This window comes from Bombus affinis, chromosome 5, assembly GCF_024516045.1.
Source record: "Bombus affinis isolate iyBomAffi1 chromosome 5, iyBomAffi1.2, whole genome shotgun sequence".
Lineage (NCBI taxonomy): Eukaryota > Metazoa > Arthropoda > Insecta > Hymenoptera > Apidae > Bombus > Bombus affinis.
Window position 1 is genome coordinate 11,771,533 of NC_066348.1, and position 26,929 is coordinate 11,798,461.

Genomic DNA, 26,929 nt, shown 5'->3' on the forward strand with positions numbered 1-26,929 from the left:
ATGTAACTTTCAAATTAAAAATAAATTCTCGTGAAATTTAATGTACCTATACGCCTAACCATATCGAAGATTCTTCGTGGCTATTGTTCTGGCGCGTCCAGTAACCTCTATATTTTCTTACGAAACGATAGAAATATAGTGATAACGATAAATAAAATAACGATAAAAATAGTAAAAATTCTATCGAGTATCATGGCTGGACTGCGAATTCTTATGCATTTATGTGAAATTTAAACGTACAATAATCCAAAGATTGCACACAATATAGAAGATTGTATAAAATATCAGAGAGTATGGTACCCGTAAGAATTTCTCTACTTAAGTTCTATTTCTTTAGTTGCGTCCATAAAAAATATAAATTTGCATAAAAATTCGCAAACTAATCGCAGCAATGTATCGACATAATTGGATCGGTTTCTCGAAGACGAAGACTGGAAGAACTTTGTGAGAGAAAGTGGAGGAGGAACACAAAGGCGGGCGGCGACAGGCGGAGTAAAGCAAATGAGACGGAGAGAATCGGATAGGAACAGATACAGTATAGAATGTGAGAAAACGAGCATGGAAATGAGCAAATTGGAGAAGGATAGAATTATCATTGATCAGCAATCGGGTAGCGCAAGAATGTGCAGGAGAATCGGACACGTTTCAAGTAAGATCGATTCGAAATGCGAAAGTCACGGGACGAAAAATTGCTATAAAAAGAATGACACGTCGAGTTGCTACGAGTCGACGAAACGTGTATCCCGAGCAGCGACGCTTCGTTCAGGCGAGGTGATCGTTTCCACGAAATGCATTCAAACACAATGGTCTTTCTTCGAAATTGTTTGGCCAATTATATAGCGTAAACTGGCCTCCTTACGATTGGAGAAAGGGAGCCTTTATGATTCTGCTTACCGCAGATTTTGTGTGATAAAAAGAGAGAAAAGAAGGGCAAAAGTATACTAAGTATTTCTTTCTTGAAGGAATTGATAGGAAGAGAGAAAGAGAGTCTTGTCTGTATATGTATTCCGTTAAGATAAATGCGACACGTGGGAACGAAATATCTGTCACAACTGGATTTCTCGCGCGACGGCGTACTTGTAATATACACGCGCAATGATAAAGAACGATCTATAGCTATGTAACTACCTACCTTCTTCCTTTTACTGTATCTACGTGTGCCAAATTGCAGAAACTGCATCGCTTTAAAGGCGAACCACTTGGATACGTAAACATCGTCGGGGCCGGTAGCTGCGTCACGGCTGTTCTGTATCTTGTGAACTTCTCTCGAGTACTGACACTTGAGATTCGTGATCTTTTTCTCGATTTCGAGGGTGTTGCAGCAAAGGATCTCGGCGAGCTCTTGAATCGCGCGTTTTCGTTTCGTTCGGTCGCGATACCCCCGAGCATTCCAATCCCAGAGAACGCGTCTCTGCTGATACTCGCGCAGTAGCTCGAGAGTTTTGTCGCGAGTCCACTCCATGCCGAGCCGCGTGTCGTTCGTTTCTGGCTCGTTCCACGCGTCGTCGCTAGACATGGAAAATAGAGTGGCCACGGCGATATTACGGCGACGCGCGGGCACTTGTTAGGCCAGGGGCCACCGTTTTCTCCAAAGAATCCTATGTGACTCGTACGTCCAAGTATTTACAAAGTACGGACGGATGTCGATTAAAGTTAAACGATGCGGTCGGCTGACAAGCAAGCGGGCGGGTACCCGCTAATAAATCGTCGACTATGAGTCGACAACGACGCCGCAGCCGCGAATCGAGCACGCGTTTTAATGATTTTTGCGCGAGACCCGCGCGCGTTTGGTCGCCTTCCTTTCTTTATTTCCCTTTGCGGAAACCCGGCGAGAACACGAAGACGGCCGAGTCTGCGCGAACGAGTCAGCCACCGCTGCACGCCGCATGTGCGACTACCAAGCGGTTTCGTTCTTTCCTTTTCTTGCTCCTTCTCTCTTTTTCTTTTCCCCTTTCCCTTTCGCATTTCTTTCTTACGGCCTCGTTGCGTGTATCCTCGAGCGTTCCCTTCCTCTTTGTTTACTAAACGACCTTGCGCCTCGTTTCATCGTTTTTCGTTCTTCTTCAATTCAACCGCGTCGCTTCCACCGCTTTATTTCCTTCACTCCTTCTCTCTCTCTCTCTCTCTCTCTCTCTCTCTCTCTCCCTCTCTCTCTCTTGTTTTCCCTATCTTTTCCATTAATTACGGTAGCCAAGTTTTTTTATCTCCATTGTCTTCTGCCGTGTTTCTTCCTTTTCCTTTGTTTTGATCTTCTCCTCTATCTTCTTTCTCGTTCGTCATTTTACTTCCTTGTCGAACATAAATCTTCATCATTTCTTTTCATTCTCTTCATCATTTCCCTTTCTTCGACTACTCCATTTTCGTTCGTTCTTCGCCTTTATATCGTGCCACTTTCTTTTCCGTTGTCGTCTCCTCTTTCGCATAGCGAAAATTTCCTTTGCTTTCTTTAATTTACCATTTTTAAAACGCTAGTTATAGCTTTTTGCGGGATGAATATCATCAGGCAGAATCATGCTTCGCTTATGTGCGATCACGCATGTAAATTCTTTAGTTTACGCAGAACAATTAGGGCTATATCAAACGTTTACTCTTCCACTATTCACCATCGTTTATCGCTTTAAGTCACATGTCGTGAACGACCTGAATTACGCTACATGTTTTTCAAAAATATTTACAATATACATATACATTCTTAAGTTATAATATTTCATCTCGATTCGTCTTCGGCAATTATACTCAAGTTACGCTATATATACATGTCTATCTTATACCTATTTATATTTGTTCACATAATTTAATCCTACGAGCTGCGATTCAATTTCATTTTATCATGTTTCGTCCTATCTTCATCGATTGCAATTCATTCTCGCCTCCTTCACTCGCTTTCACTTAAATTCTGAGCGCAATTGTGTACACGAAAATCCGAGAGGTAAGGTTTAAATATAAAATCTCGGATCAAGAGTTTTGTATATCCGACATGTACGTACAACGATCATATGTTACGTGTGCCGAATGTACAAAACACGCGGTATAAGCAAGGAGAATTGCCTGCATACCTGGAAAGCAAAAGATGTGTCTGCCCACCGTCGGTTCAACCGGGTTCCCATCGGCAGCCAAGACGCGAAAATCGTGGCCAGAGATGGATAATAGTATAGGGCAATTGTACGCGTTGGCGTTAATAAGTCGCAATAAATATTTCCTTCCATAATGGACTTGCAAGATAGATCCGTTATTCTGCAAAAGAAGACATAGCCAATGATGACGTCAGTTTTGTGAAACATAATGTACAACGAGAGAAAGTCCTCATTCTGGTGACGTAATCTATATTATACAACAAGTTTTACTAATATGAATTAACGAATAAAACTAAAACTCGAAATATCTTTTAATTAAAATGTTAGGTATATGAGCAATAATTGGCGTTGCTGGAATATTCATTCATTCATAGAAAACTACAAATATCATTAAAAAAATTTACAATGTTGAGAGAAAGATAGCTTTCGTTTGTTCAACATGTTTTAATAAAACATGATTTTTCATTTGATAAATGAATATAAAAATATCTTAATGTAAAAAGCAATAACACTAGTAAATAATATTTATATAAAAATTGTTCTTATTGTCATATTATTTCGTATCGAGAATTTTGATCTTCGAAAACGGTTTTGTTCCCTGGGCATGTGGATATCTTGGCTACATTTCATGCTGAATTACATATATCTTTCTCTGACTATATCGTAGCGTCTTGTCTAATTAGATAAAACAATACCTGGCCATTTAAGAGAAGTTCACTAGGCGTAGGTGGGTGTAGGTGCAAGTGTCGCGACAGAGGAGTTGGCGGCCTTGATGACAAGAGAAGTATCCTTTCCAAGCTAGGGTCATCTTGTGGTCCTCGAACTGTCAACGACCCGTATACGCCGTCGGCCTGCTGTGAAACTAATAATTCAATGTCATTAATGCTTTTGTTATACCCATGATTAATGAAAGGGTTCACGTTCTATAAATACATTACAGTAATTTTATTTTATATTTGTGAATAAATTTTGCGATAATTTTTATTTGTAAATTTAATAATTATAGAAATAGACAAATAAAATGTATTAATATTAAGGAGATATTCGTTAATTTCGTATCATAGTACTATATAGGACGTAAATACAAGATTGGTTTAGAACTATAGAGCAATTTTTTTGATATTCGCAATAATGAAAAATTCAATTTCAGATGACAAGATTGATAATAGCTAATTTGAGGTTCTTTGTTTAAGCAACCTTAAAAGTCGACACGCCTATTCTTTCAATATTTACTATCGATCTTCTTCCTCGATTTTGTTTTGTTCGATTACAACGTAGGTAAATCGAAACGATTGCTGATCTCACTTTAGCTGATGTTTCCTCAAAACTACTATTTTTTCAATAACGATTAAAAGTATCATATTCTTACGAATTTCATATTTTTCACGTGCATTGGTATTTCTGATATTTTAGACAAAATTTCTTATTGGAATGGTATACCTATAACGTGATAATCCAGGGCGCTAATAAGAACGAAATTTGGACGAGTTCATTTCTTGTCTATATTAAATTTAATCTTCTTTGTATACGAAATAAGATTAAAGCGACTGCACTTTTTCTTATTTTAGTTCGGTTTAGTTCATACCAAATTACTTTTATTTAATGCTTTTGACATAATAATGTACACTGCAGATCGAAAGACGCTATAAAAGAAGACACAAATGAACTTATTTTTGTCCATCAGTGTTAAAGCGAAGGGGGCATTAAGCAATCAATGTCATTACGATTGTCTTTTAAAACATTGAGAATATTAAGTAAATAACTCAATGTACCTGAGCCTCCTGCGTGAAAAATTATCTCTTGCTACATTCAATTCTACATTATATTTTATCACCACAAAATTACTATAATTCACTTAATTATTTAACACATACCAAATTTGAAAAGATAGATGTCAAGAAAATTGATATTTAAGCATTTAATATGCACTACTTTTCTTAAAACAGCAAGCGTAACATGTAACCTGTAACCTTACTTCTACAGTACACGGTTTCAAGATTATTGATCTACTTTAATTTTGCTTGTCCTCGCAGGAGTAGAAGCCGTTCTACAGCGCGGGAAAATTGAAATTGATTTAAACGTTATTAAAGCGATACAGTTAAAAATATTACATAACAATTAACTGAACAATTTAAATAAAATTAATTTTCTTAATCCTTACAATCACTTTATTATACCTGATTTATGAGATTATGCATTTGACTGTTGAAAGATAACGATGATAAAATACCGTTTGATAAATTAATCAATCATAGTGGATTTTAGTTATTTTTATGGCAAATGTTGCTTATTTTAATAAGAACTAGTTTTTAAAAAGAAAAGTATTAAATTTGCAGTCATCTATAGAACATAATATTTTTTCGATTAATCAATCGTTACTTGATTATTTAATATTTTTATTAGCATTTATATATAATCAGTTTGCATATTTCATCGTTTTGAATATGATGTGCTTACCTATGTGTGCATAATAAATGTATGTACCAACATTTTCCGGTTTTAGTTTATATCGAAAACCCCCAAATGGCAAAATAGGACATTGTGTGACCATCGGAACACCATCCATATGAGCCGAATTCCTTTGCCGTATACCATGCCAATGAAAAGATAATTCCTCGGACCCTAATCTGTTGTATAAAATCACTTCTATAGTATCTCCAAGACATACCTGAAAATTGAAAGATGAACTCGTAATTCAAAATATTAAATGCGTTGAAATTGTATTGTTAATTAACCAAAAAGTATATCTTAACAATGGACAAATTTGATATATTATAGCTTCGAACTACTTTTAAGGAAGTATAAAATATACCTAATACATAAACTGAAAGATAACAATAAGTTAAAAAATTTTTACCTCTATTTGTGGGCCCGGGCTTTTCCCATTGATTCTTAGAAAGCTATTCAATAATATTACGTTGTCGTGGATTATCGATTCGTTTTTGCTTTTAGTACAATCGTGAATACTGTAAATAATAATAAAAATATAAGAAAAATTAATTAATAGTATATGTATATAATATCAATTAATTCTGCCCATTCATACCTTAAAAAGTTCAGATAAATAGAATTTTAATACATATGTACTTAACATCGGATAATACGTATCGTAAGTAGAACGAAATATTAGAATAATAATATAAAAAATAATAAAAAAATTTAATAACGATTACAATTTTCACACAATTTGAACAACGATTACAAAGTATACCTATGATGTTATTATGTATCTAGCTAGCGTTATTCTCTATAGTACAAGTATCATGTTCATGACAGTAAGTGGTAGTGTAAGAACCAGTTGGGAATTGAAAAAATAAAAGATGCACTTAGTACCCGTATGAACCGTTAGTTCTTAAATTACATTAGAAATTGTGTATTCGTTCCACAGTGATTCGAATTGACCGAGATTCCGACAGGTTTCTCCTTCAAAGAGGATATTCGCTGATTTAGGTCTATATCGTGCCTGAGCGGCGCTATAGTTTGTTTCCATCATTATCCGAGGACAAGTTATACATCCTTCTAGATTAGAATGATTTCATGTACAAAATGTATAGTTTTCTTTTATCTTTTATATAATATTATAGAAAATTTGATTCATTCTACTTGTATTAATTGATTGAGAAACGGTAACGTTATATTATATAGTATATAAAATTGCTCATGTGGAAGAATAATTTCGAAAGGTTGTTGGTAGTTTCAACTTGGATTGAAATAAAAGTTTCGAAAGTATACATATTGATTTTGATGTATTAAATACGTAATAAATTCGTAGGCCTTATCTGACTTTTATCTATCTTACCTGATCGGGGCAGGTGATTCTTCAACGAAGAATTCGTAACGGCATACTTTTTTTGAAAGTGCATTGTCAGCACAAGATCGTAGACATTCGTGAGAATCACCATCTAATTTTTGAAAAAGAAAAACAATCTAGTCAACGTAATCTACAAAAATTTATTAACGAATAATTAATGAAAATTAAATAATAATTCAGATATATAACCGAGTTAATAACAAAAGATTTGAATTTCGTAAAATATTAATTAATTCTATAAAGTATTAATTAAATACTTAATTAAGTATTTGTTAATCATGTTGTTAAATATTTGCATTCAATATAGATTCTTCAACAGAATGAAAGGCTTCGTTTTAATATTTTGCAATCGCATTTTTGCAAATATATTGATTTTTAAGTAATTTTAATGTAATATACTTGGAAACTAATTCTTTTTATTATACTTTCATAATTTTATTTTATTAAACATAGACGTTTCAAATATAGATAATACATAAATATTTGAAGTTAGATAAGTTATTTTCTCACCCCTTATTTGAGATCTAGATATTCGTAGTAAACTAAAAAAGATGGTGAAAGCTATAAAGTTCTTGAACCACCACATTTTGACCCAGACGAACTGGGTTTCCCCAAAATTTAGTAATTTACGAAAACCGGCATACAATCATCGCGAATCACGAGTCGACGATGACTCGGGAAATAAACACTGACGATGTTACGCGTTTCACGATCATACGGCGACTTAGTTGAGCCTATCTTGGTTGGTGAAAGCAAGGCCTAGGCTACTTCTGGTTATGCAAGATGCATTCGATGTAGATTCGAATATTTTCCGGAAGAAAATATAATACTAACGGGAGGTATATTACTAACAAATTTTGATGGTAACTTAATGAATATATCGTTACCTGTTTTCAAAAGCAGGTAATAAATATTTATTACATATATTTTTTTCTCTGCTTTATATATTCCAATTATGTACATAAACTCATTTTCTAAATACTCATATTCGAAATACTACAATGAAAGTTACATAATGATATGTACAAAATATTTACAAATTAGTCGTAATATTAACAATTGTAGTCTAAAATCTAAAAAAAGTAAAATCTAATCTTGTAAATGATCTTGTAATCTCATCTTGTAAAAATCTAATTTCTTTTAAATATAATATATATTTCGTATTTTACACTATCTATATTTATCTTCTTTGTAAAACTGTTCAATAATGATGTATATTAAAAAATGTAGTGTGATGTATATACATTAACACAGACAAGTTCAAATATTAACTAATTATACAGATAGAGCTAAATTAATTTTGTAACATTCTAAACTGCATAATGGTACACCCGTTTTTGAGCATGAATATTTTTTGGGCTTTTTACACTGATTTACACCACAAAGAGCTCGTATGGGTGGTTCCTTTCTGAAAAAGAAAAATACAACAAAATAATATAATAATTTGATTTTACAAACATTTCAATTAAATTTCTTAAACTATCTATCATTTTGACTTACTCCTCTGTAGGCTGTAATGGAAAATCTTCTCCAGGAGGTAAAGATATTGAACTTCCTTCAAGTGTTAAACGGTATGTAACCAAGGGAACTTGCCTTCTACAAGGTTTCCCTTTACCAATAATTTTAGAAGCCTTAGATTCTTGCTTTTTCAGTAATCTTTCCATTGTCTTTTTCTATGGGAATAAAAGTATAATATTAAATACTATTTATATAGAATCCATTATACTATTTAATAGTAATTATATTTATTTTTTATTGTTATTTCATACTTTATCTTTTTCTCTTTTCTCATCAGCAAGTTGTTTCCTTTTCAAGGATTTAAGAGCAGCTTTCTGTATAGCTTCAGCTGTCATAACCTTTTCTTTGTATCCAGTTGGTAAAGACATAAGTTGTTCAACAGCTGGATTTGGTTCTGTATCAGTCTTTCTTTCAAACATAGCTCTTTGACGTGCTGTCATTAATTTTGGATCCTTTGGTTTAATCTTTTTTAGCTCATCATCCACCTAGAATAAAACACATATTTAATCTATAATAAATAAAACCTATTTATAAAGAAATCAATATTATAAACACTAATTACAATTACTTACTTCTTCAAGTTTTCCAGATTCAATTGCATCAAGCCATCGTTCTTCTTCACTACTAGTGCCACTATCTTTACCTTTACTACTTTTTGGAACCTTTTTCTTTGTTGCAGTCTTTGGTGATAGCACAGTGCTTGCACCTGCGATGCTAAGATTAGATGTTTTTTGTATTTTCTCACGAGGTTTTTCTAAACTACAAAAAATATTAAAATAAATATATCTCCATTATTTATAAAATGACATAATATCTAATCTATTGCTCCTTTTTATTTTACTTACCCTTTTTCATCATCTTTTTTTATTTTAACTCGAAATGTCTTCTTTTTTTCTGTTTCTGTAGCAACATCATTAAAGCCATCATTATCATTGTGAGTAACTTTCCTTTTTTTGTGCTTTTTATGTTTATGCTTTTTATGTCTCTTTTGTGGAGATACTTCACTAGTTTCTAAAAGAAAAACGATATATAAGATAAATATTGAAAGATCATTACAAGTAAACATAAATGCATATAAAAAGTATTAAATTTTTCACGAAGCAGATTTTTGTAAAGCGTCATTGAAATCCTTTAATGATGATATTAAATCTTTAATATACTTAGCCTAAAAATGAATAATGAAAGTTATAAAACGAAAAATATAATAAATATTTCCATCTCAACGTAAACTAAATGTTAATTTTTTAACACATCGAAAGTCGTACCTAAAGTCCTTTCTTCATCCGAACTTACATCTTTCGTTTTACCCATTTTGTTATAAACCTGTACTCCTCAACGTGTCAACAAACAATATGAAACAAAACTGTGGCGCCGTATTTTAGATGTAGTGGTGCCATCTATTTAGTAAAAATTATGCTTCTTATTAGTACTACTGCTTCGCCGAGTCAGGTGGTGCCACCATATCTAAAATAGGATACTTTGCACTAATTGCATATAATTAATTATATAAGAAATCAGAATAATATTACACAGAAAGGATTTCTGGAAGGTTAAAGCGTTGATTTAATTCCTGAATAGTTCAAGAATTCGCCTCATAAACCGAGAAATTTCATTTTTTAATTTTATAATAAAGAGATTAGTTCCATCATTTCACTGCTAGGTGGTTATAGTGTTTCTTAGTTAATCGGATGATTTTTTAAACTTGCTTGTAACATAACAGAGAGAAAATTTGTTTTTTGTTATAACATAATTAAGAAACGAGGAAGAACAATTAGATAAAACTAATTTTAATTAATTCCTTACGTTCTAAACTTTCATTTAAGCCCTCAAAAGTTAACAAATTTTGCCTAGCGGAAAAATTCGATTTTTTAATTTGTCACACACTTTACTCCCAAATATCTTAAAATTAAATGATGGGGACGGTATGGTTATTGAAGTTCTTTTTTTTAGATCTACAAGTAGATCGAAAAATATATATGACATTCAATTTAACCAAAACTGATAATCTTGAAATCACATAAAAGAAATGATTACAAAAAGAAATTATTTCCACCATCACTTTGTCCTAACTTTGTCCTAAGAAGTTATAACGGTAAATAAGGCGGATATTTAGTTAATCCTGTTTAGTTGAGCCAGTCTATATACTAAAATAATATTCATGGTATGATAACAATAGTAAAATAAATACAATTTATAATAATTAAATATCATTGACCAAAAGATGATTTTAATGTATATATTTATTACATTTATACAATAATATTAATTTTATTAAAAATCCTGATTTTCACATGTATAGCATTCCATTAACATAATGTTAAATATTATTATCTTTTCTATGACTAACATATTTTTATTTATTCACATACAGTTGGTCTACAAAAATCTTTTCAAGTACATCTAATAAAAGTGTAATTTTCATTTAAATAGAATACATATATCGTCATATAATAACATACTTCGTTTTGGCACTAATTTTGTAATGAAATTTTGTGGCATTCAATGGTATGTGCGAAGACTTCCATAGTTAATGTATCTAGAATGTATATATATATATATATATAGGAGGATGCACGAATAATTTATTGAAACATGAATATTATTATACTTAATGTCATATAAACTTAAACCTATAAAAAAGTTATAGTTTAATCTATTTTTCATAAAGTATTATCAAATATAATATCATTTCTAGTCTTTTGTAACAATAATAGTATTTACATGTGCATGTACTTATACTAGGGGTATTTATACATCTAGTAGATAGAATTTAATATTGTTCCTTTTATGATGTTACTATTTAATATTTTACCGTTAATACATTTTGGCAAGTTTGCAAAGTCATCTGTGAAATTGTGTATACATTCTCAATATGTAAATTTAAAAGTATAAGTAAATGTGAACCCTAGACAAAGAGTGCAAATAAGAAAGAATTTTCTTGTTTGAGCGGTATTTAGATGAATTTTTAAATTCTAAGTAAATTGAATTACAGAACTATGTATATGCTTATGTATGTTGAAAATTTTAATAGGTAATCAATTCACCCGGATACAAGACACACACAAAACTTTTTATATATTTTAAATAATAAACGGTGCTGGTTTGTACAATGTGGCTAAATTAAGAATTTCGCTGATTTAATAAGCGGACCATGGCTACCCTATGTATTTTGATGGGACGTACTAGTTTCCTGAAAGAAAAGATAAATAATCAGTACAGTTTTTAATTTATTTTTAAGAATAACTAATTCTATTCATTTTATATATGAGAATATGTAATTTGAAGAAATGTTATAGCTCGTGTCTCTTTTACCTGCCAAAGAAGGCCATTAAATGTGCTCTACTGTGAGGTTGAAAAATTCAAGCAGCAATAATGTTTTGATTAATATAATATATATTGCATTTACCTTAATTTACATGTTACATAATTTTATTAACTATAGAGATTTATAATAAATACGAAATATGAACCACATTCGCTAGCTATAATACCGGTATTTTTCTTACATAAAATTATAGGAACTTAAACTGTTTTTTGTTGTAAAATTTTGTTATATTTATATTATTGTAATATATTAGATATATCGTCTTGTATTCGGGAGAATAAAATGAGATTTCGATTCAAGAATTTAATAATTCAAGAACTAATGAATGATTTTCATATACTTTCCTACAGCAAAATAACTGTAGGTACAAGATAGGAATACATATGGTCCCTTCATTAAATATAGGAGTTTGCACCATGTTAAAAAGAATATGTGATATTAATTTGCAGTATTCATTGAATCATAATACATTTGTTTTTATAAGTGGAAGCGTGTAAGCAAAGTAAAAGCATTAATATGAGAAAAACGTACCACATTTTGGAATGATATATAAAAATTAACACAAAGCTTACGTGCTTATAAAAGTCTTTGTCTTGTTCATAATAAAGGACCAACATTTGTAACTTTAAGGTCGAAGAACCAATTATAATTTGAATTCATTTTTAAATTGCACCAGGCTAATTTATATACTCCATCAAAATTATTTTACTGGCAGTGTTCACTCCGCACCATCCTTTAAGCAGTTTAGTAGAACTTAAGTTGGAAAATGCAAGTACATATAAGCACATCTTTTATTTTATTAATTTATTGACACATAGAATTTTGTTCTGTAAAAAAAATATAAACATGTCGAGTTTATAGCTATGATAATAATAATAATCATCATCATCATCATAATATAATTGTAATAACCATAATAGTAATAATATAATTATATAGTAATAATAATACTTATAACAGGTAACAATGCAATCCTATGTTGTGCAACTTTATTATATAATTTAGTACTCTAAATAACTGCTTAAAAGTTGTTATAGAGTATAAGAGTAAATAATTCCATTGATCACAGAATGGCAACTTCGACTTATTCTTGTTTCACTTCTAACATGAATATTTGGCACATAAACAGTACTCGTATTTATGTTCTTTTAAAAATTTATGATCTGAAAATAAGAAATACGAAAACGTATTCATATCACATTTTCACATATTTCTACATCTTAAGATATAATAAATGTATAAATAAATCTAAGACGAATTTGTCATTCTGTTCTATAAATGATCCCAGATATGTGAAATAATTAGGATGTATAAATATCGATTATAAGAAAGTGTAAGACTGTAAACTTAGTGGTACAACTAATAATCAAGTCTAACCATATTGATCGTTCAATTTTGTACGAGAGAATACATACATATATATATAAGTGTACATGCGTAGATGTCTATATATGTATGCATGTATATATAAAATTTTGCTTAGTTTCCGTTTTCACACATCTTACTTCGAATTGGCTCGCGTTTTAAGAGCGAGGACTCGAACGACGTTAAGGGTCGCTGGATTAGGAGGGGTAAAAGAGGTAAGGTTGGGTCAGTTGGTGTTTTGTTTGTTGGAGCGAAGGCGAGCCAAGCCTGAACGCTCACCCTCTTCTTCATCTGACGTACAAGGTGGTGCACCACTAACTGCACCGCGCGATGACGTTGCTTGCATTAATTCTTGGTCAGGACCATTTCGATGTTCATATAACAAAATATTTAATGTTTCTTCATAAATTCTGGCCTCTGGAAACTCAACCTATGTATTATAAATTAAATATTTATTGTTTTTTCTACATTGAAGTCTGGCATGTTACTTTACATTACATATCATATTACATATTATATTCATAATCACATAGGATATATACAATTAAATCTGTTACATATACATTTGAGATTACCTTTGTGTGTTTTTTGTCAGTTGTATAGACAATTGAGTGGCAACAAACTTCTGCAACTTTGCGACCATGACCATAAAATGTCCAACAGCAAATTTCACTGGAGCCAATTACATCTTTAATAAATAGTACTCTACGACCAAATCTAAGGGACATTTTGTCGAATAATTCTATGTTTTTTAAGAGATTGTCGTCTGATGTACTGTAAAGACAAGGCTTTTTATATTTATTCATTCTTTGTTTCATTGCATACTGCAATTTCTAGGAAGCACGTATTATCACCTTGTATATGAATATTTGTTATTGTGCCTATTAACAAGCAACTTTACTACTGGTTTAGTAGTACTGCTAATTAATAATTGTTCTTCCTTTTGAGAAGTAATAAGTGGAATTCTACAAATAGGTTCTGCTTCTCTCTCCTTTCGAAGAAGCGCTTGTTCACAAGATTTAGCTAATTCGCTAATGCAATAATATTTTGCTTCTGCAAGTAATTCTGCCATTTCTTTAGTGCTTTCTGGTAATGGAACTGAACCGTCCCTTAAAAAATTCAAGATTGTTCCAAAATGTTTCCCGCACCTGTCTATTAATATCCAGCCTGTAAATTATATTTATAGGTTTTAAGTAAATGAAAGACAATGATTGCATTCCTTAAAAAAAAGGTATTAAATGAGATTTTTATAAATGAAAATATGATTCCATATTAGAAGATTTCAAATATGACTTTTTATTAAGTCGTGAAATTTCAATTGATACTGCAAAAGAATAAAACGTGCAAAGTATAATTCATTATCATATTAAATTTTAACAAAATTGTAAAATGTCACCTTCGGGATCTGTAAGAATTTCCATGCGGCCACTGAACATAGCACGTAACATAGTGTCATGTTTTTGGAGTGTCCCTAAAGTAGTGTAATGTAGAGAACCGCCGATATTGAGCTTAACATATTCCGAAGGATATTTAATTCCTGCTTTGTGATTTCCGGACATAACGGATGATAATGATAATATATCAAACCGCCAAGTATCAACGTTAATAAATAAATTGATGAAGAAATATATCGATTTTTAAATATTAGATGTAAAATATATAACAGAGAAAGAACAAAGCGTTGCGTCTCTTGAGTGTCAACGCATTGATAAACGGTAACCAGCACAAAGATGTTTTATGTGGCATTTATTAGTCTCATCTTATATATTAAAATCTTATTAAATAAAACACGATTCACTACTCTTTCGTGTCTTACGACTCGGCAAAAAATATACCCTATCGTATTCCCATTTTGGCGAGTGACTAGTACGAAGAAACGAAGACTAGTTCTGGATACGCGCAGGCGCAGCTACCTAAGAGTCGATCGTTTGTTTATTTAAGAAAATGGCTGACCCTTTAGCAAAGTATGGAATTTATATTGATGATTTAAGTAAAATTCGTGTATTAGAACCAGAAGTTGCAAATCAGACGAATAAGCTTAAAGAAGAATGTCAAAATTTTGTTTCGAGTAAGTTTTATCGGAATTATCACAATTCATGCAAAGTAATGTGTATACGCGTACACTTTTGACATATACGATTTAAACAAACAAGATTTTTTACAAGGTTTTTCAGTTAACTTACCGCGTTATTTCTTATTTTTTGTACATCCAGCAATTGTTAAGTATACTCTCTGTGCAAAACAAATGCTTGTACTACATGTTTCCCTATAGTAATTACTGCCATCTGTATTGCCGCCTTCGGTTGCTTCTGATCAGTATTTTAAAAGCACCGCTACTATAATAATTTGAAATTTGATGTATATCACTAGCTAATAAATTAAAAAATTATATATACACATAGAAGTTGTTTATTTTTTTATTATTATCATTTATCATATAAATACGTATCTATCACTACATAAACAATTCGTTTTCAAAGCTTATCTTACTGAATATAATTATAGTAACTTATGTTTAAATTTAATAATATATAATACTAAAAATAATTAAATTGTATGTATGATACATATATTTAGAATAATATGTTCTAAATTTTTATATAAAATACATCTTTTGCACCTATAATTGTACCACGAAACAATTTCTAATATGATTTTTTAAATATTTATTTTATACATGTGTTCTCTTTTTTGACTCGATACTGTTCTTTATTCCTCAGAAATTACCGAATTTCAAATGAATTCCGATGAATTTATACAAATAATAGATCAGTTGGCAAATGAGGTGGAAAAAGAGAAGATGAAAACTATTGGAACTCGGAATTTACTCCGTTCTGTTGCAAAAGAAAGGGATGCTCAAAAACAACAAATTCAGGTCATTTAAAAATTAAAATAGTTTATTGTATAACAATTATTTATTGAAAATAATCAAGTTTTAAAATAAAATAAACGTTAACTTTATATATGACTATATAAAATTTATGAAGTTGGCGAATGTAAATGTATATTTAATAAGTTTTAATTTATTAAGCAATTTAGAAACAACATTTATATATTAAATTACAGGCACAGATTATTGAAAAATCTATGGAACTTGAGAGACTTCGTATACAATACGATTCCCTAAAAAAGATCGAAATGGAACAGTTAGAAACTATTGAACAATTAACGGTGAATTAAAGAGTTGAATTTGTAATTAGAATTGATACACTTAATTCAATTATGTACATTATGAACGTATGTCTGTACTTTTTTACGTCAAAAGTTGATCAAAATAAGGAGAATAAATAAAAACTATTAAACATAATTAGAGTGACATATATTATGAAACAAGATATTTATACATAAGTTCATGACGAAGTTTGCAGTTAAGACGGTATCGAGGTTTAAACCCTTCTTAATAAGACGGCATCAGATATACACACATATTCTGAAGGTTCCCAACCCCTGAATCAGAAAGGCACATCAGTTCTGAATCATTCTACATACTGTCTCTAATATTCATATACTACTAATCATTTTGATAATGGTATTATTTGTTTTCCGTAAAAATTATGATTGCTTTTTCGTTATAATTGTAAACAATGCTGTTATATAATTACTGCCTATTAATAGCCGCAATTATATGTGAGCAGTTGCAAAAGATGAATAACAATACAAAACTTGAAGCAATCTTAAAGACATCGCAGGTGATCAATTTATATTAATTATTTATCTAACATCTATATTATTTTATCGAATATAAACTTTGTATGTTTTGTGAATAGACAATCGTTGTCCGCATTGTATGTTCACGTTATGGTGAAATAGTGATATAATGAAACCATGGTTGTAAGATAAAAAAAGATTTATGAAGTTGGGTTTCTATTTTAAAGTTTAGTTGTTAAAAATGTTTCTTACTTATGTATTGTAACTACACAGAAAAAGAATTTAATTAGTCATATAAGACGAAAAACGCTTGTAAGCACATAATGTAGATACAATAATTGGCATTAAAATAAAGTATGTATTTCTTAAAAAGATATAAATAATTTAAATATTTTTTTCATCCTCACTTTTTACATGTTTCTTATGATAAATTAGTTTGTTTCCGATACATATCTTATTAATTTTCAAAATGTTTGTATGTTTAAATTTAATCTATAATTTTATTGTTTTTTTAGAAACATTATTTTCATGTTGTCATAAACTTACAGAATGTATGACACTGTCAGATATTTAAAAAATATGTTAAACAGTTTAAGTAGATAGTATTCCATAACATAACTATTATCCTTTTAACAATATTTTTAGTACAAGATCACAAATTAGCAATGCGTATTACGCACTTAGCGTTATTATGCAATACAGTTTACACATTTTAAGACTACTCGCACACCCATCCATTCAACCACTATACCCAGGGATTCAAAAATAAACTTTATTTCGTAAAAATAAGAAATGGTATCACGTTAAATTACAAATATAAATCCTATAGTCTAAATTTATAAATATGTACAATTACATATCTACTATGGATGTTATCTAAAAACTCAAAGAGTATATTCCGTATTTCATGTTAATGGAGCAAATGAGATGATGTATAATTGAATTCTGATCAATAAGGATATAAAATAGTTAAGATACACAAAATATTGAGTCATTAAAAAAATTTTTAACTTGAGAAATTTATTGTTAATCTAATCATTATGATACCTTATATTATTTGTAAAATCTTACAAGGCTTTGACTTAGTAAATGATTTTAGAGTGATTTTATTTATACTTATCATCTACCTTATCATTACCATAGAAAGTACTTATAAAGTGAAATATTTATTATTTTGTTAATTGTACAGAATTATGTTTATATAACTGCCTCATATATTTTGTACATGACATTATCAAATTTTAGACCGTATAGTACACTGTCCAGTAATAACAGATGTAGTGAAACAGTTTTGAAAACCAATTGTTTTTAATTTAAATGAAAAAGAACACTGTCTATTCGTATCAGATTAAGCACTAAAGCGTCGAAATATTAGCAGTAAAGTATCATCCTCATATGCTCCAATTGATCAGTCTGCCACCAATAGCCAGTACTAATATACTTTACATGATATTTGAAGTAACTGGTATCGATCACCATTGAGTATCTGCTCAAAATTCACAGTTTTATAGAATTACATAATTTTACATAAATTCACATTCACTCATCTGTTTCCAGAGATTGTAACAGTTCATAGCATTTAACACATTTCTCACATAGTTGCTTCGGTCTTAAGACGTTTACAAGAATTCATCGTATCTTCTTGCACAATACAATCATTATTTTCTTCTGTAGGTATAGGTGGCGATAGCGATCTTTTAGCAGTACATACTTCAGCAACAGTGCTATTCGTTGCAGCATCAGTCGACGACTTAAATCGCACTATTACAGCAGTCATATTGTCGCATCCTGTACCATCACCACAAGTATCAGGTGCTAGACAGTGGTCAAATAACTACAATGAAACATTTTTATTAATAATAATATACATTTTGAACGATGATAAGAAAAGAAGTGATCAAGTATATTTTGTACCTCTTCACATATTTTTGATAATTTTTCGTAATTTTGTGTCAAACGAGTACGAATAAATTGTACAACATCTTGACTCGACATAAAATTCCAGATACCATCACACGCAAGCACCATAAACTCATCTTTTTCTGGTTCAATTGTGATATGCCTCACATCAGGAAGTGCAGAGATCATTTGCTCTTGTGGTGGTAAGTTTACATTTTGTTTATAAGCATGGTCCCCAAGTGCCCTTGATAAATTAAGGCCACCATTTACTCTACCATCAGCTGTCACTTTGCCACCAGCTTTTACTATACGTTCCATTTCCGGTTCATCTTCAGGTTTGTGATCTAGACTAAGCTCTATAGCCTGACCATCTCTGCATAATACACAACGGGAATCTCCAGCATTTGCTACATATAATTCATTCCCTTTTAAAACTGCAACTACTGCTGTGCATCCACTATCATAACCTGGCTGTATAAATTAATAATTCATGTTTATTTTAACATAATTATATGTATATCATAGCGCAAATAGTGGGATATATTTTATAAAAAAGTCATCATACCTCTTCTGTATCCATCATAAGACTTTCACTATCATCGTCATCGTCCTCGTCGATATTAGCATCTCCATCCTCATCTTCGTCTTCGTCTTCATCTTCATCTTCCTCGCTTTCATCTTCGTCAATATCTTCTATATCATCTTCATCGCTAAAACTATATAATAGGAGTGTAATGGAAAAAATATATGGATAATTTTATATTATATTATGTTTACCCATTTAAGTTGTTTACCTTTCTGGGACACCATCAAATGTTTCATCATTTTCATCGTCATCATCATCCTCAGAATCTTCGTTGTCTTTTTTTAAAAGAGTATGATATAAAGTGATAGGTTGAATTCTTCTTCTACCAGTACTAGTTATACGTTCTTGCTGTCCTGCATCTCCATTCTCTACTGGAGTACATGAACTGCTTGATACATTATCACCCCCACCCTTACTGCTATCAGCATCTTCAATTCGTTTTGATTCTGCACCATTTAATTCTACTTCATTTGCATTTAATTCTTCTGTACATGTAATTTTATCAGGACTTGTAACTTTTTTGTTTACATCTTCAGAGCTATCAGGCATATCTGCACTTTTTGTTGCCTCCACATCTGCTGTTGATCCTACTGGTGCAGAGACATGTGCATTTCCATTACTTGTAGTTGAATCAAGAACTTGTTCAGCTTCATTGTTTCCAGGACATTCAGATTCATTTCTCTTCGTTATATTAGATAAAGTCGACCCACATGGTTGGCTGGAACTACTCACGTCGGTTTCATTTGTATTCCAAGATGACGAAGATGATGAACATCCGGCGCCGGATGATGAAGAGCTTGCTTTTTCTTTACCTCTTCGGCCACGTAAATAAGGGCTTGCAGAACATACTCTTTTACTGCATTTTTCGTTTTTTAGATTTTTTACATTAGGATTCAATTCTGATTGATATTTTGCCATTACTTCTTCCAATGGCATTGTTGCCTCCATACATAGATTATTAACATTTTCTTCTTCATCTATGTGCAATGTAATGTATGAAGACAACTTTATTAAACATATTTTTGTACAAAGAAATAGATGGAACAAACTAATAATTATGAAATATAATAATTATTGGCTTAACTTATGAAAATGTAATTTATATGAAAATATAGTTTGAATACAAAAAGAAACGCACCAGATTCATTCAACTCATCTTTTTTCTTATCTGATGTAGATGTCCCTGCAAGTTCTTTAAGGATACTAACTACTTCAGGTTTTTCAAGTGTGGCATCAAAGCCCAGAAAGGCATCAAGTAAAGCTTGCCTAATGTCTCCTTTCTTGTACGCATCAGTTTGTTTAATAAAATCTGGTAAATTACTTGCACAGTATGTTGCTACTTCATGACCACCATGACCATCATATACAGCAAATAATGAAACATTTTCATCAAAATCTATGCAACAGTTATGTGCATCCTATAAAGAAATAATTATATTTTTTATTCAAATGTATATTTTATATATATATCGATTGGAAATTTTTTAAAAAGATTCATGTGAGTTATCATATGTACATATAAAATTAATATTTTAATTAATAAATAAGGTTACTACTAGAAAGTTATTCTAACATGGATAACAAATATTATTCTGGGCACAGTGAGTTTAACAATGATATTATTTATCTATTTCTAAATTCTAAAACAGATGATAGCATTGTACTGTTATTGATATTTATATTAAAAACAATAACAGGTTAATTAGATTAATCTGAAACACGTGAAGCGTTCATAGGCTGTGAAAACTTTCATTTCGGAAGTGGCTTCGAACCATGACAATGAATATTCTTAATTTTGCAACAGTACTGTTTTGTTCACAAGCGAAACGCCGAAGCACTCTTGTTACTATCAACGCAGTATTTGTCGTTCTCGAATCGAATAGAATGAATTTCGCGCTTCGACACATAGATGGATTACGTTTGCGATAGATCAGGATGAATGTCGTAATACTCTGGTGAAACGGTGAACCGGCAAACCGTTCTCTGACCGAAACGAAACTGGGTAACGGTGCACTGGCCGCTCGAGGGTTTTAGCTTACCTCTTGACTAATTCGCCAGCCTTGCATGGAACTCGCGCCGAATGCGACATTCTTGCCTGCTTCGTCGCTCGATACTTTTTTCGTAATCGGTTCTGACAGGTATGCACCCATTTTCGTCTAAACCGGCGATATTTCTGTCGATTTTCTGTCGTCCGTGTAAATATCACAATATTCTGGTGAAATTACTATTCACAAGCGCGGCGCACAGTCGTTAACTAGCCTCCATGACCGGTTTGGGTTTCTGTTTTCACTGCGCTGCTAGCTCCACCTAGTCCGCCACTTTTCTTACATGCGCACTTCATTTTCGCGCCAAACTTTCGACGATTTTTGCTCGTTACAGAATGCTATTCGATCTTCTTTCGTAAAAGTGTATCTGTTTCAACATGATAAAGTATTTTTCCCAGTTTTTTAATATAATGGATTGCGCTTGTATTTAATTTATCATTTATTTCATTTGAAAATAATTCAAAAAGATTAAATATATATGGATTACAAATATAATTTGTTCATTAAATAATGATGAAGGTACATCGTGAAGACGTTACACGATCGGATTTGAACCACGTATGCAGGTATGTGTTTAGCGTTATGTTTCACATGTGTGTAATGTGTGTAAGTATAGGTATGTACATTATACACTCCCACATTATAAAGTAAATAAACAGATAAATCTAATAGAACAGAGAAGTACGCGGAATTATTTGTTTTACAGATTTTATATAATTGTATACTTTCAATGTACACTTTTGAGCTTGTATATTGTAACAAAATTAAGGTTAAAGAGTATGTTTTGCACATTCTATCAATTTAAGATCTACATATAGTGGATAATCGTTTTTATCCATGTTTTATCTATTATATTCCTAATAAGATACACGCGTATGCATTGTATATTACTGAAAGTAGCGATTATGTTTAAGTACCTTGCAACTACATATTATGAATGCAAATGATAATGATTCACATTCGCCGCTATTGCATACGATCTAGAATAACCTCGTTTCCGGATACTCAGATACTTGCTTTCCTCTTTAGTAAATCTGTCACGTTCTCCCCGTTTTGTATACCTGTTCTTCCAAATTTTTAAGTTCATTCTTTTCCGCTAGAGAGCAATGTATGACACAAATAATTCCTTTTAGCTTAAAGAATTTTGGAATGATTGTTTTATAATGTAAGTACTTCACAAGTTGTTCTCAAATCTCTATTAAAAAAAGTCATCGAAATCGCACAAAGATACATAATCTTCTTGTTTTCAGGCTGATTCTATGGTTATCGATACACGTAAAAAGAAAAAGAACGCCTAAAAAGATGGGTGAAGCATCCAATCGAATGCATACGAGTGCGAAGAAACGAGATTAGTGAGTGAATGTAGGGTAAGAAGAAGAGTGGAAGTGCTATATCATGGTTCAAGTTAGATGTAGCAAAATCGATGTTTATCGCAATTAAAGATCTCTATTATCCTAAAATTCATCGATTCCATCGGTTTAGAATTGAAAATTAGAGTACGGAAAGAAGGAAGATGCGAAAAGATATGAAAGAGAAACGAGATCAGTAAATGAATGAAAAGGATGGAGAGAAGACGTTACGTCATTATTGAAAGTGTCGATGTACCGAAAGCTCTGTCTACTTTAATGATAACACGATGTGTAGCGTACAGATGCCGTACGATCCGGGGAATGGTGCAGCCGGTCGTAGAGGTCGGGGTGGTTAGCGAGGATGGGTTTATGTGTTGCGTGATGGTCGCCGTTTATCGATTCGCGGCGCGCCGGGCCGTGAGGAATGAAGTCGCGGCTAGCTTCTATGTTGTGCTGTATATTGTACTCTATATGTATATCTGTTTCACCTAAACGCACCTAGGCAAATAAGGCGCCAGCAGCGAAAGTAGCAGCGCCACGTAATCTCGCGTTACTCGAAATCGTTCTAGTATCTCTGATGTCTGTCACGGCCCTCAAACCATCATTGAGTTCTGATTTCTAACTTCCCTTGGTCGTTGAAAACAACAGGGGAATGTTTAAAATTCATGAAATTTGTAAGAACACGTTCTGATATACCCGTTCAATGCGAAGATCTCTACATTTTCTATCTTTTGTAGATGTTAAAGATTCTTAAGATTTTAGGGGATTGAAGATTTTTATAAATTCATAGATTACATCTTCTTGTCCAAATTATGAATTTTTGGTACATCTTTATCTATAACGAATAAAAAATGTATATACTTTGCTTTAGACATTAACTTTAATGTTTATGAATGATATTATTATTAATATGAACGATGAATTATATTTTGCTTACAAGAAAACAAAATTATGAGAAAAATGATGTTTGAAAGCGATAGTTACAATTCTTTTCGTACGTGTTGCACAAAGGATGAAAGAGAATGAATAATACGTAATTACAAACATTGTCTATTAATGAAAAAGATCGCGTGCACAGGAAGTCAATTACCTCAGAGTGCAAACGTGATACATTCAATGAATAGTTGCAAAACTGAATGGAACTTACCGGGATATGACGTATTTTAATTTAATCGAAATATTATGCGTAGTTTTGCATAAAACGTACGTTCTTACTTGGAGGATTCGATACAGAAAAGAATTCATTTCATTGTATCCCGCTTTAAATTCATCTGAATTTTATGTATGTATGTAATACATCCTCACCCAAGCGATTCGATTCAAGAGCGCGATTAAAAACACAAGATATAAAAAAAAAAAAATAAAATGGTTATACTTTATTAGAATACTATCATTTACACGACTTATTCTCCTGAACAGCAACACCAGAAAAATATTATTTTTACTGGTAAAAAATTCTGTATTTTTATAACACACAATCATAATGTTCAGAAATGTTGTTAAAATATACAGTTATATACGTAGATGAAAATTTTCTAGTTTCCAAGATTTTTCTTGGCTGATCTATCGAAACGAACCGTAAATCAATTACTAATTGAATGCACAGATCAAATCTCCTTTTTCCTCGAAGCCACATGCATTTCACGTCCTATTTGATAATAATCACGTATGCTGCGAGGAATCTGGGTCCGCACGTATACATGTACGAACATTGTAGGAATGCATACCAAACCAAGCACTACCGTATCTACATAACAAATGTGGAAACACATGATTGCACTGCACAATCGAAAAAGATCAGTTGATCATTCCGGAAAATATATCTTATACCGTAAAAATAAAGCGCTTTTTGAATGTTCTTTCTCAACGTTCCGAAATTTTTAATTCGTATTTCCTTTTATCGAACGAAATGGATTTATATCAGTAATAAATGTACAATTTGTACTTATATTTCAAGATTCCCCATCACTCATCCTCTCATGATTTATTTATCAAACCGTCGACGCATAGATTCAAATTTGAATATGTAAAGATCGCAGGTGTTGTGTGGTAAGCAATTATTCTACGATTGTGCGCGATGAGTTAATCATATCATCAATGACTCAGAGTAGTCGCTGGAGAATCAGGAATATATATATATGAATATATATATATATATATCGTGAAATTGACCGTATAAATTGTGCATTCACGGGTTAATTTAAAGTTCCACATTCCAATCTACGTGTAACGCGATCAAATGCATTGTACCGTCACGAAAGAATCTATTCTGGTTTCAAGGAGTCAGTAAATAAGAAAAACGATGAACAGAACGAATAAACTAGCGAGAATCAAACGATACAATTAAGCCTCATCTTTCAATTTTCTGTGCTCTTACGCTCTCAAACGTAATAAACGTATCACATGAACGACTCGAAATGGGAACTCGTATCAAGTATCTCAATATTTGCTTAGTTTTTGCTATTTTAACATCAGTATAAAACAAAACGAATTACATCTAATTTTAACTTTAGTAAGTTTTTAAATAAATAATTTAATCTATAATTGTATTTCGGTCATTACTTTATATATTTCATCAATATTCGCGTATCTTGCAATTGCAATTTGTCTTTATGCAATTTCATGTTTTTGTGAATATAAGCAAAGAAATAGGGATATACGTAAATAATGATTTATTTCATCCATTAAATATTATAACGAATACTTAGAAATTTCTATGGTTTCGTATATTATATGAATTCTCAGGATACTTCTACATTTTAAGATTCTCATTTAGTTATCAAAAATCGACTAAAACGTCTAGATACGATGGTATATTTATAAAATGGCAAACAGTTTACCGATGTTAGCCGATGTCGAATGCCCGTCGATTAGGTTGCATAGAAGCGTTGATCGCGACAGAAGAAAATGGAAAGCGATGAACACGGAACGCGGACGAACCGACTCGAGAGACTGGACTTCTGTCCAAGTTCGAGTTATAATTAAGTCTGGTCTTTAAATTTTCCGCGCTCCCGCGATTCGTGTACACGAATCGCGGGAAGAGTATAGGGGTAGCTGGATGGCGTCTGGTGCGATGGAGGGGAGGTAAAGTAGGGGAAGAAGTAGCGAGGGTTTACGGTGGAGCAGATAGGTGTCGCGTAACCGTGGAGGGGATGACGGGTGCGTGCGAGCGCACGAGCCCGCCAGTTCTTCGGTGAGGCTCGAAGAGGTCAGGTCGATTCTTGTCACTACTCCGCTCGAGGAAAACGCGACTCGTTTTGACACACGTACACACAGGTGCACAGCACGGTTCTTGTCCTTCGACTTGGTTAGTGTCGGTGCTCTCGGTGAAACGCGGTCGAGACGTGTCAACGTTGTTCTCGTTGCGTCGTCGCATGTTCGTGCTGATCCGTCGTGTGCAAGGGCGAGTCGTTCTCTCGTGATCTTTGGTCGTTGTTGTTGTGGCTGGGCTGTTTCTCCGAGGCCAAATGCGAACAGGTAGAAGATACATTCATCGATGAAAGAAGAACGAGAGCAGAGGTTATGACGACTGTCATCGAGTGGATTATCGCCACTGCCGTTACAGTTTTGGGGAGATAAGCAACCACTGTGTGTGCGTCCGCGGCCTAGTGACCTGACCTTGAGTCGGCCCGACCAGGTGTGTATGTTAAATGCTCATATGTATATACGTATAGTCATGTAAGTGTAGATTCGCGAAGAAAACGACGAGCGTTGTTCGGAGCCAGCTGTGCATCGCTGCTTCTCTCCGTTTCCCTGATGCGTTGGCGTGTGCAACCTCGAGAGACGCGAATAGAGATAGAAAAGAGAGACACAATTCGGGATATAGTTCGCACTATTACCGCAACACACACACTCGACCGCTTAACGTCGTATACACGTCGCGTCGTACACACGTCGTGTACAACTCCGGTTGCTTTGTTTGGATAAGAGGATTCTGGGCTGAGTGTTTGCCGGTTTGCATCGTTTCCCTCGATGTTTCTCTTGTGTACATGTCTCGCAATCGGGTATACCGTTGTCCTTCGATGTGACAGCTTTCGGGGCATGTATCGTGTTACGTAGGGACACGCCAAGCCTAAATCGTTTTTCTTGCCGACATTTTGCAGCTAATTCCTACGAGGTCGCAAAAACGATGATTGCGTATCGTTCGTAGATGCCTTCGATGGTTCTACGTGTCTGTCTTGTTTACGTCGCCTTTTTTTGTTCCTCGCCGTTTCTTGACGGTAAACGTGATTGATCGCTGTTGGTGTTGCTTTTTGATTCGTTGGTAAAATATAAGTTCGCAGTTTTTTAATCTGAGTCATTTCTTAGT

General features: G+C 32.5%; 8 protein-coding genes across 14 annotated transcripts in view; 3 read left to right on the forward strand and 5 right to left on the reverse strand.

Moving 5' to 3' along the window:
- LOC126916728 (uncharacterized) overlaps positions 1–3,050 on the reverse strand; it is an 8,700-nt gene extending 5,650 nt beyond the window's left edge. Inside the window, exon 1 of the mRNA XM_050722813.1 lies at positions 1,133–3,050. Coding sequence (XP_050578770.1) covers positions 1,133–1,516 — 384 coding nt within the window. The 5' untranslated portion in view covers positions 1,517–3,050. The remainder of the gene's footprint in view (positions 1–1,132) is intronic.
- LOC126916712 (uncharacterized) overlaps positions 1–7,648 on the reverse strand; it is a 23,341-nt gene extending 15,693 nt beyond the window's left edge. For both annotated transcript variants that reach the window (XM_050722776.1, XM_050722775.1), the window contains exons 1-6: positions 7,396–7,648; positions 6,874–6,976; positions 5,932–6,040; positions 5,532–5,742; positions 3,770–3,936; positions 3,057–3,234 (exon numbers count right to left, since the gene is read on the reverse strand). In XM_050722776.1, coding sequence (XP_050578733.1) covers positions 3,057–3,234; positions 3,770–3,936; positions 5,532–5,742; positions 5,932–6,040; positions 6,874–6,976; positions 7,396–7,471 — 844 coding nt within the window. In that variant the 5' untranslated portion in view covers positions 7,472–7,648. The remainder of the gene's footprint in view (positions 1–3,056; positions 3,235–3,769; positions 3,937–5,531; positions 5,743–5,931; positions 6,041–6,873; positions 6,977–7,395) is intronic.
- LOC126916704 (rotatin) overlaps positions 1–26,929 on the forward strand; it is a 237,586-nt gene that overhangs the window by 18,329 nt on the left and 192,328 nt on the right. The window lies entirely within an intron of this gene.
- On the reverse strand, positions 7,810–9,811 carry LOC126916725 (INO80 complex subunit B). 2 transcript variants are annotated; one of them, XM_050722805.1, is made up of 6 exons: positions 9,669–9,811; positions 9,249–9,414; positions 8,976–9,117; positions 8,655–8,888; positions 8,386–8,558; positions 7,810–8,293 (listed from the first exon to the last, which is right to left on the reverse strand). In XM_050722805.1, exons 1-6 carry the CDS (start codon positions 9,712–9,714, stop codon positions 8,161–8,163), a joined length of 894 nt encoding a protein of 297 aa, XP_050578762.1. In that variant the 5' UTR covers positions 9,715–9,811; the 3' UTR covers positions 7,810–8,160. The 2 variants fall into 2 exon arrangements, with proteins under 2 accessions (XP_050578762.1, XP_050578761.1); XM_050722804.1 differs by having other exon boundaries at positions 8,976–9,162.
- LOC126916726 (BTB/POZ domain-containing adapter for CUL3-mediated RhoA degradation protein 3) lies at positions 10,626–14,652 on the reverse strand. Of its 2 annotated transcripts, XM_050722808.1 has the most exons (5): positions 14,490–14,652; positions 13,948–14,260; positions 13,669–13,867; positions 13,373–13,523; positions 10,626–11,593 (listed from the first exon to the last, which is right to left on the reverse strand). In XM_050722808.1, the coding sequence occupies exons 1-5, from the start codon at positions 14,650–14,652 to the stop codon at positions 11,586–11,588; spliced, it is 834 nt and encodes a 277-aa protein (XP_050578765.1). In that variant the 3' UTR covers positions 10,626–11,585. The 2 variants fall into 2 exon arrangements, with proteins under 2 accessions (XP_050578765.1, XP_050578763.1); XM_050722806.1 differs by having other exon boundaries at positions 10,626–13,523.
- On the forward strand, positions 15,021–16,400 carry LOC126916732 (intraflagellar transport protein 20 homolog). Its single transcript, XM_050722822.1, has 3 exons — positions 15,021–15,161; positions 15,814–15,968; positions 16,160–16,400. The coding sequence occupies exons 1-3, from the start codon at positions 15,038–15,040 to the stop codon at positions 16,271–16,273; spliced, it is 393 nt and encodes a 130-aa protein (XP_050578779.1). The 5' UTR covers positions 15,021–15,037; the 3' UTR covers positions 16,274–16,400.
- On the reverse strand, positions 16,391–21,530 carry LOC126916709 (probable protein phosphatase CG10417). The gene is made up of 6 exons (XM_050722771.1): positions 21,266–21,530; positions 20,365–20,644; positions 19,435–20,203; positions 19,206–19,356; positions 18,656–19,111; positions 16,391–18,575 (listed from the first exon to the last, which is right to left on the reverse strand). Exons 1-6 carry the CDS (start codon positions 21,374–21,376, stop codon positions 18,333–18,335), a joined length of 2,010 nt encoding a protein of 669 aa, XP_050578728.1. The 5' UTR covers positions 21,377–21,530; the 3' UTR covers positions 16,391–18,332.
- The window catches only part of LOC126916720 (heparan sulfate glucosamine 3-O-sulfotransferase 5), a 147,828-nt gene continuing 146,662 nt past the window's right edge, over positions 25,764–26,929 (forward strand). For 2 of the 4 annotated variants that reach the window (XM_050722794.1, XM_050722796.1), the window contains exon 1: positions 25,766–26,257. The gene's annotated coding sequence lies outside the window, so the exon portion shown is untranslated. Of the gene's footprint in view, positions 26,258–26,929 lie in introns of all 4 variants that reach the window. The other 2 variants (XM_050722797.1, XM_050722792.1) reach the window with 2 other exon arrangements.

Excerpts from the sequence above, each read along its gene's own strand:
- LOC126916725 (XM_050722804.1), bottom strand. The coding sequence starts at position 9,714 with ATGGGTAAAACGAAAGATGTAAGTTCGGATGAAGAAAGGACTTTAG. Across the intron at positions 9,415-9,668 it reads GGATGAAGAAAGGACTTTAG|AAACTAGTGAAGTATCTCCA; the intron begins GTACGACTTTCG and ends TTTTTCTTTTAG. Across the intron at positions 8,294-8,385 it reads CCATTACAGCCTACAGAGGA|AAAGGAACCACCCATACGAG; the intron begins GTAAGTCAAAAT and ends TTTCTTTTTCAG.
- LOC126916726 (XM_050722806.1), bottom strand. The coding sequence starts at position 14,652 with ATGTCCGGAAATCACAAAGCAGGAATTAAATATCCTTCGGAATATGTT. Across the intron at positions 14,261-14,489 it reads AATTCTTACAGATCCCGAAG|GCTGGATATTAATAGACAGG; the intron begins GTGACATTTTAC and ends TATAATTTACAG. Across the intron at positions 13,524-13,668 it reads CTGACAAAAAACACACAAAG|GTTGAGTTTCCAGAGGCCAG; the intron begins GTAATCTCAAAT and ends TATAATACATAG.
- LOC126916732 (XM_050722822.1), top strand. The coding sequence starts at position 15,038 with ATGGCTGACCCTTTAGCAAAGTATGGAATTTATATTGATGATTTAAGT. Across the intron at positions 15,162-15,813 it reads ATGTCAAAATTTTGTTTCGA|AAATTACCGAATTTCAAATG; the intron begins GTAAGTTTTATC and ends TTTATTCCTCAG. Across the intron at positions 15,969-16,159 it reads CTCAAAAACAACAAATTCAG|GCACAGATTATTGAAAAATC; the intron begins GTCATTTAAAAA and ends ATTAAATTACAG.
- LOC126916709 (XM_050722771.1), bottom strand. The coding sequence starts at position 21,376 with ATGGGTGCATACCTGTCAGAACCGATTACGAAAAAAGTATCGAGCGAC. Across the intron at positions 20,204-20,364 it reads AGATGAGTTGAATGAATCTG|ATGAAGAAGAAAATGTTAAT; the intron begins GTGCGTTTCTTT and ends CATTGCACATAG. Across the intron at positions 18,576-18,655 it reads TATCAAAAATATGTGAAGAG|TTATTTGACCACTGTCTAGC; the intron begins GTACAAAATATA and ends GTTTCATTGTAG.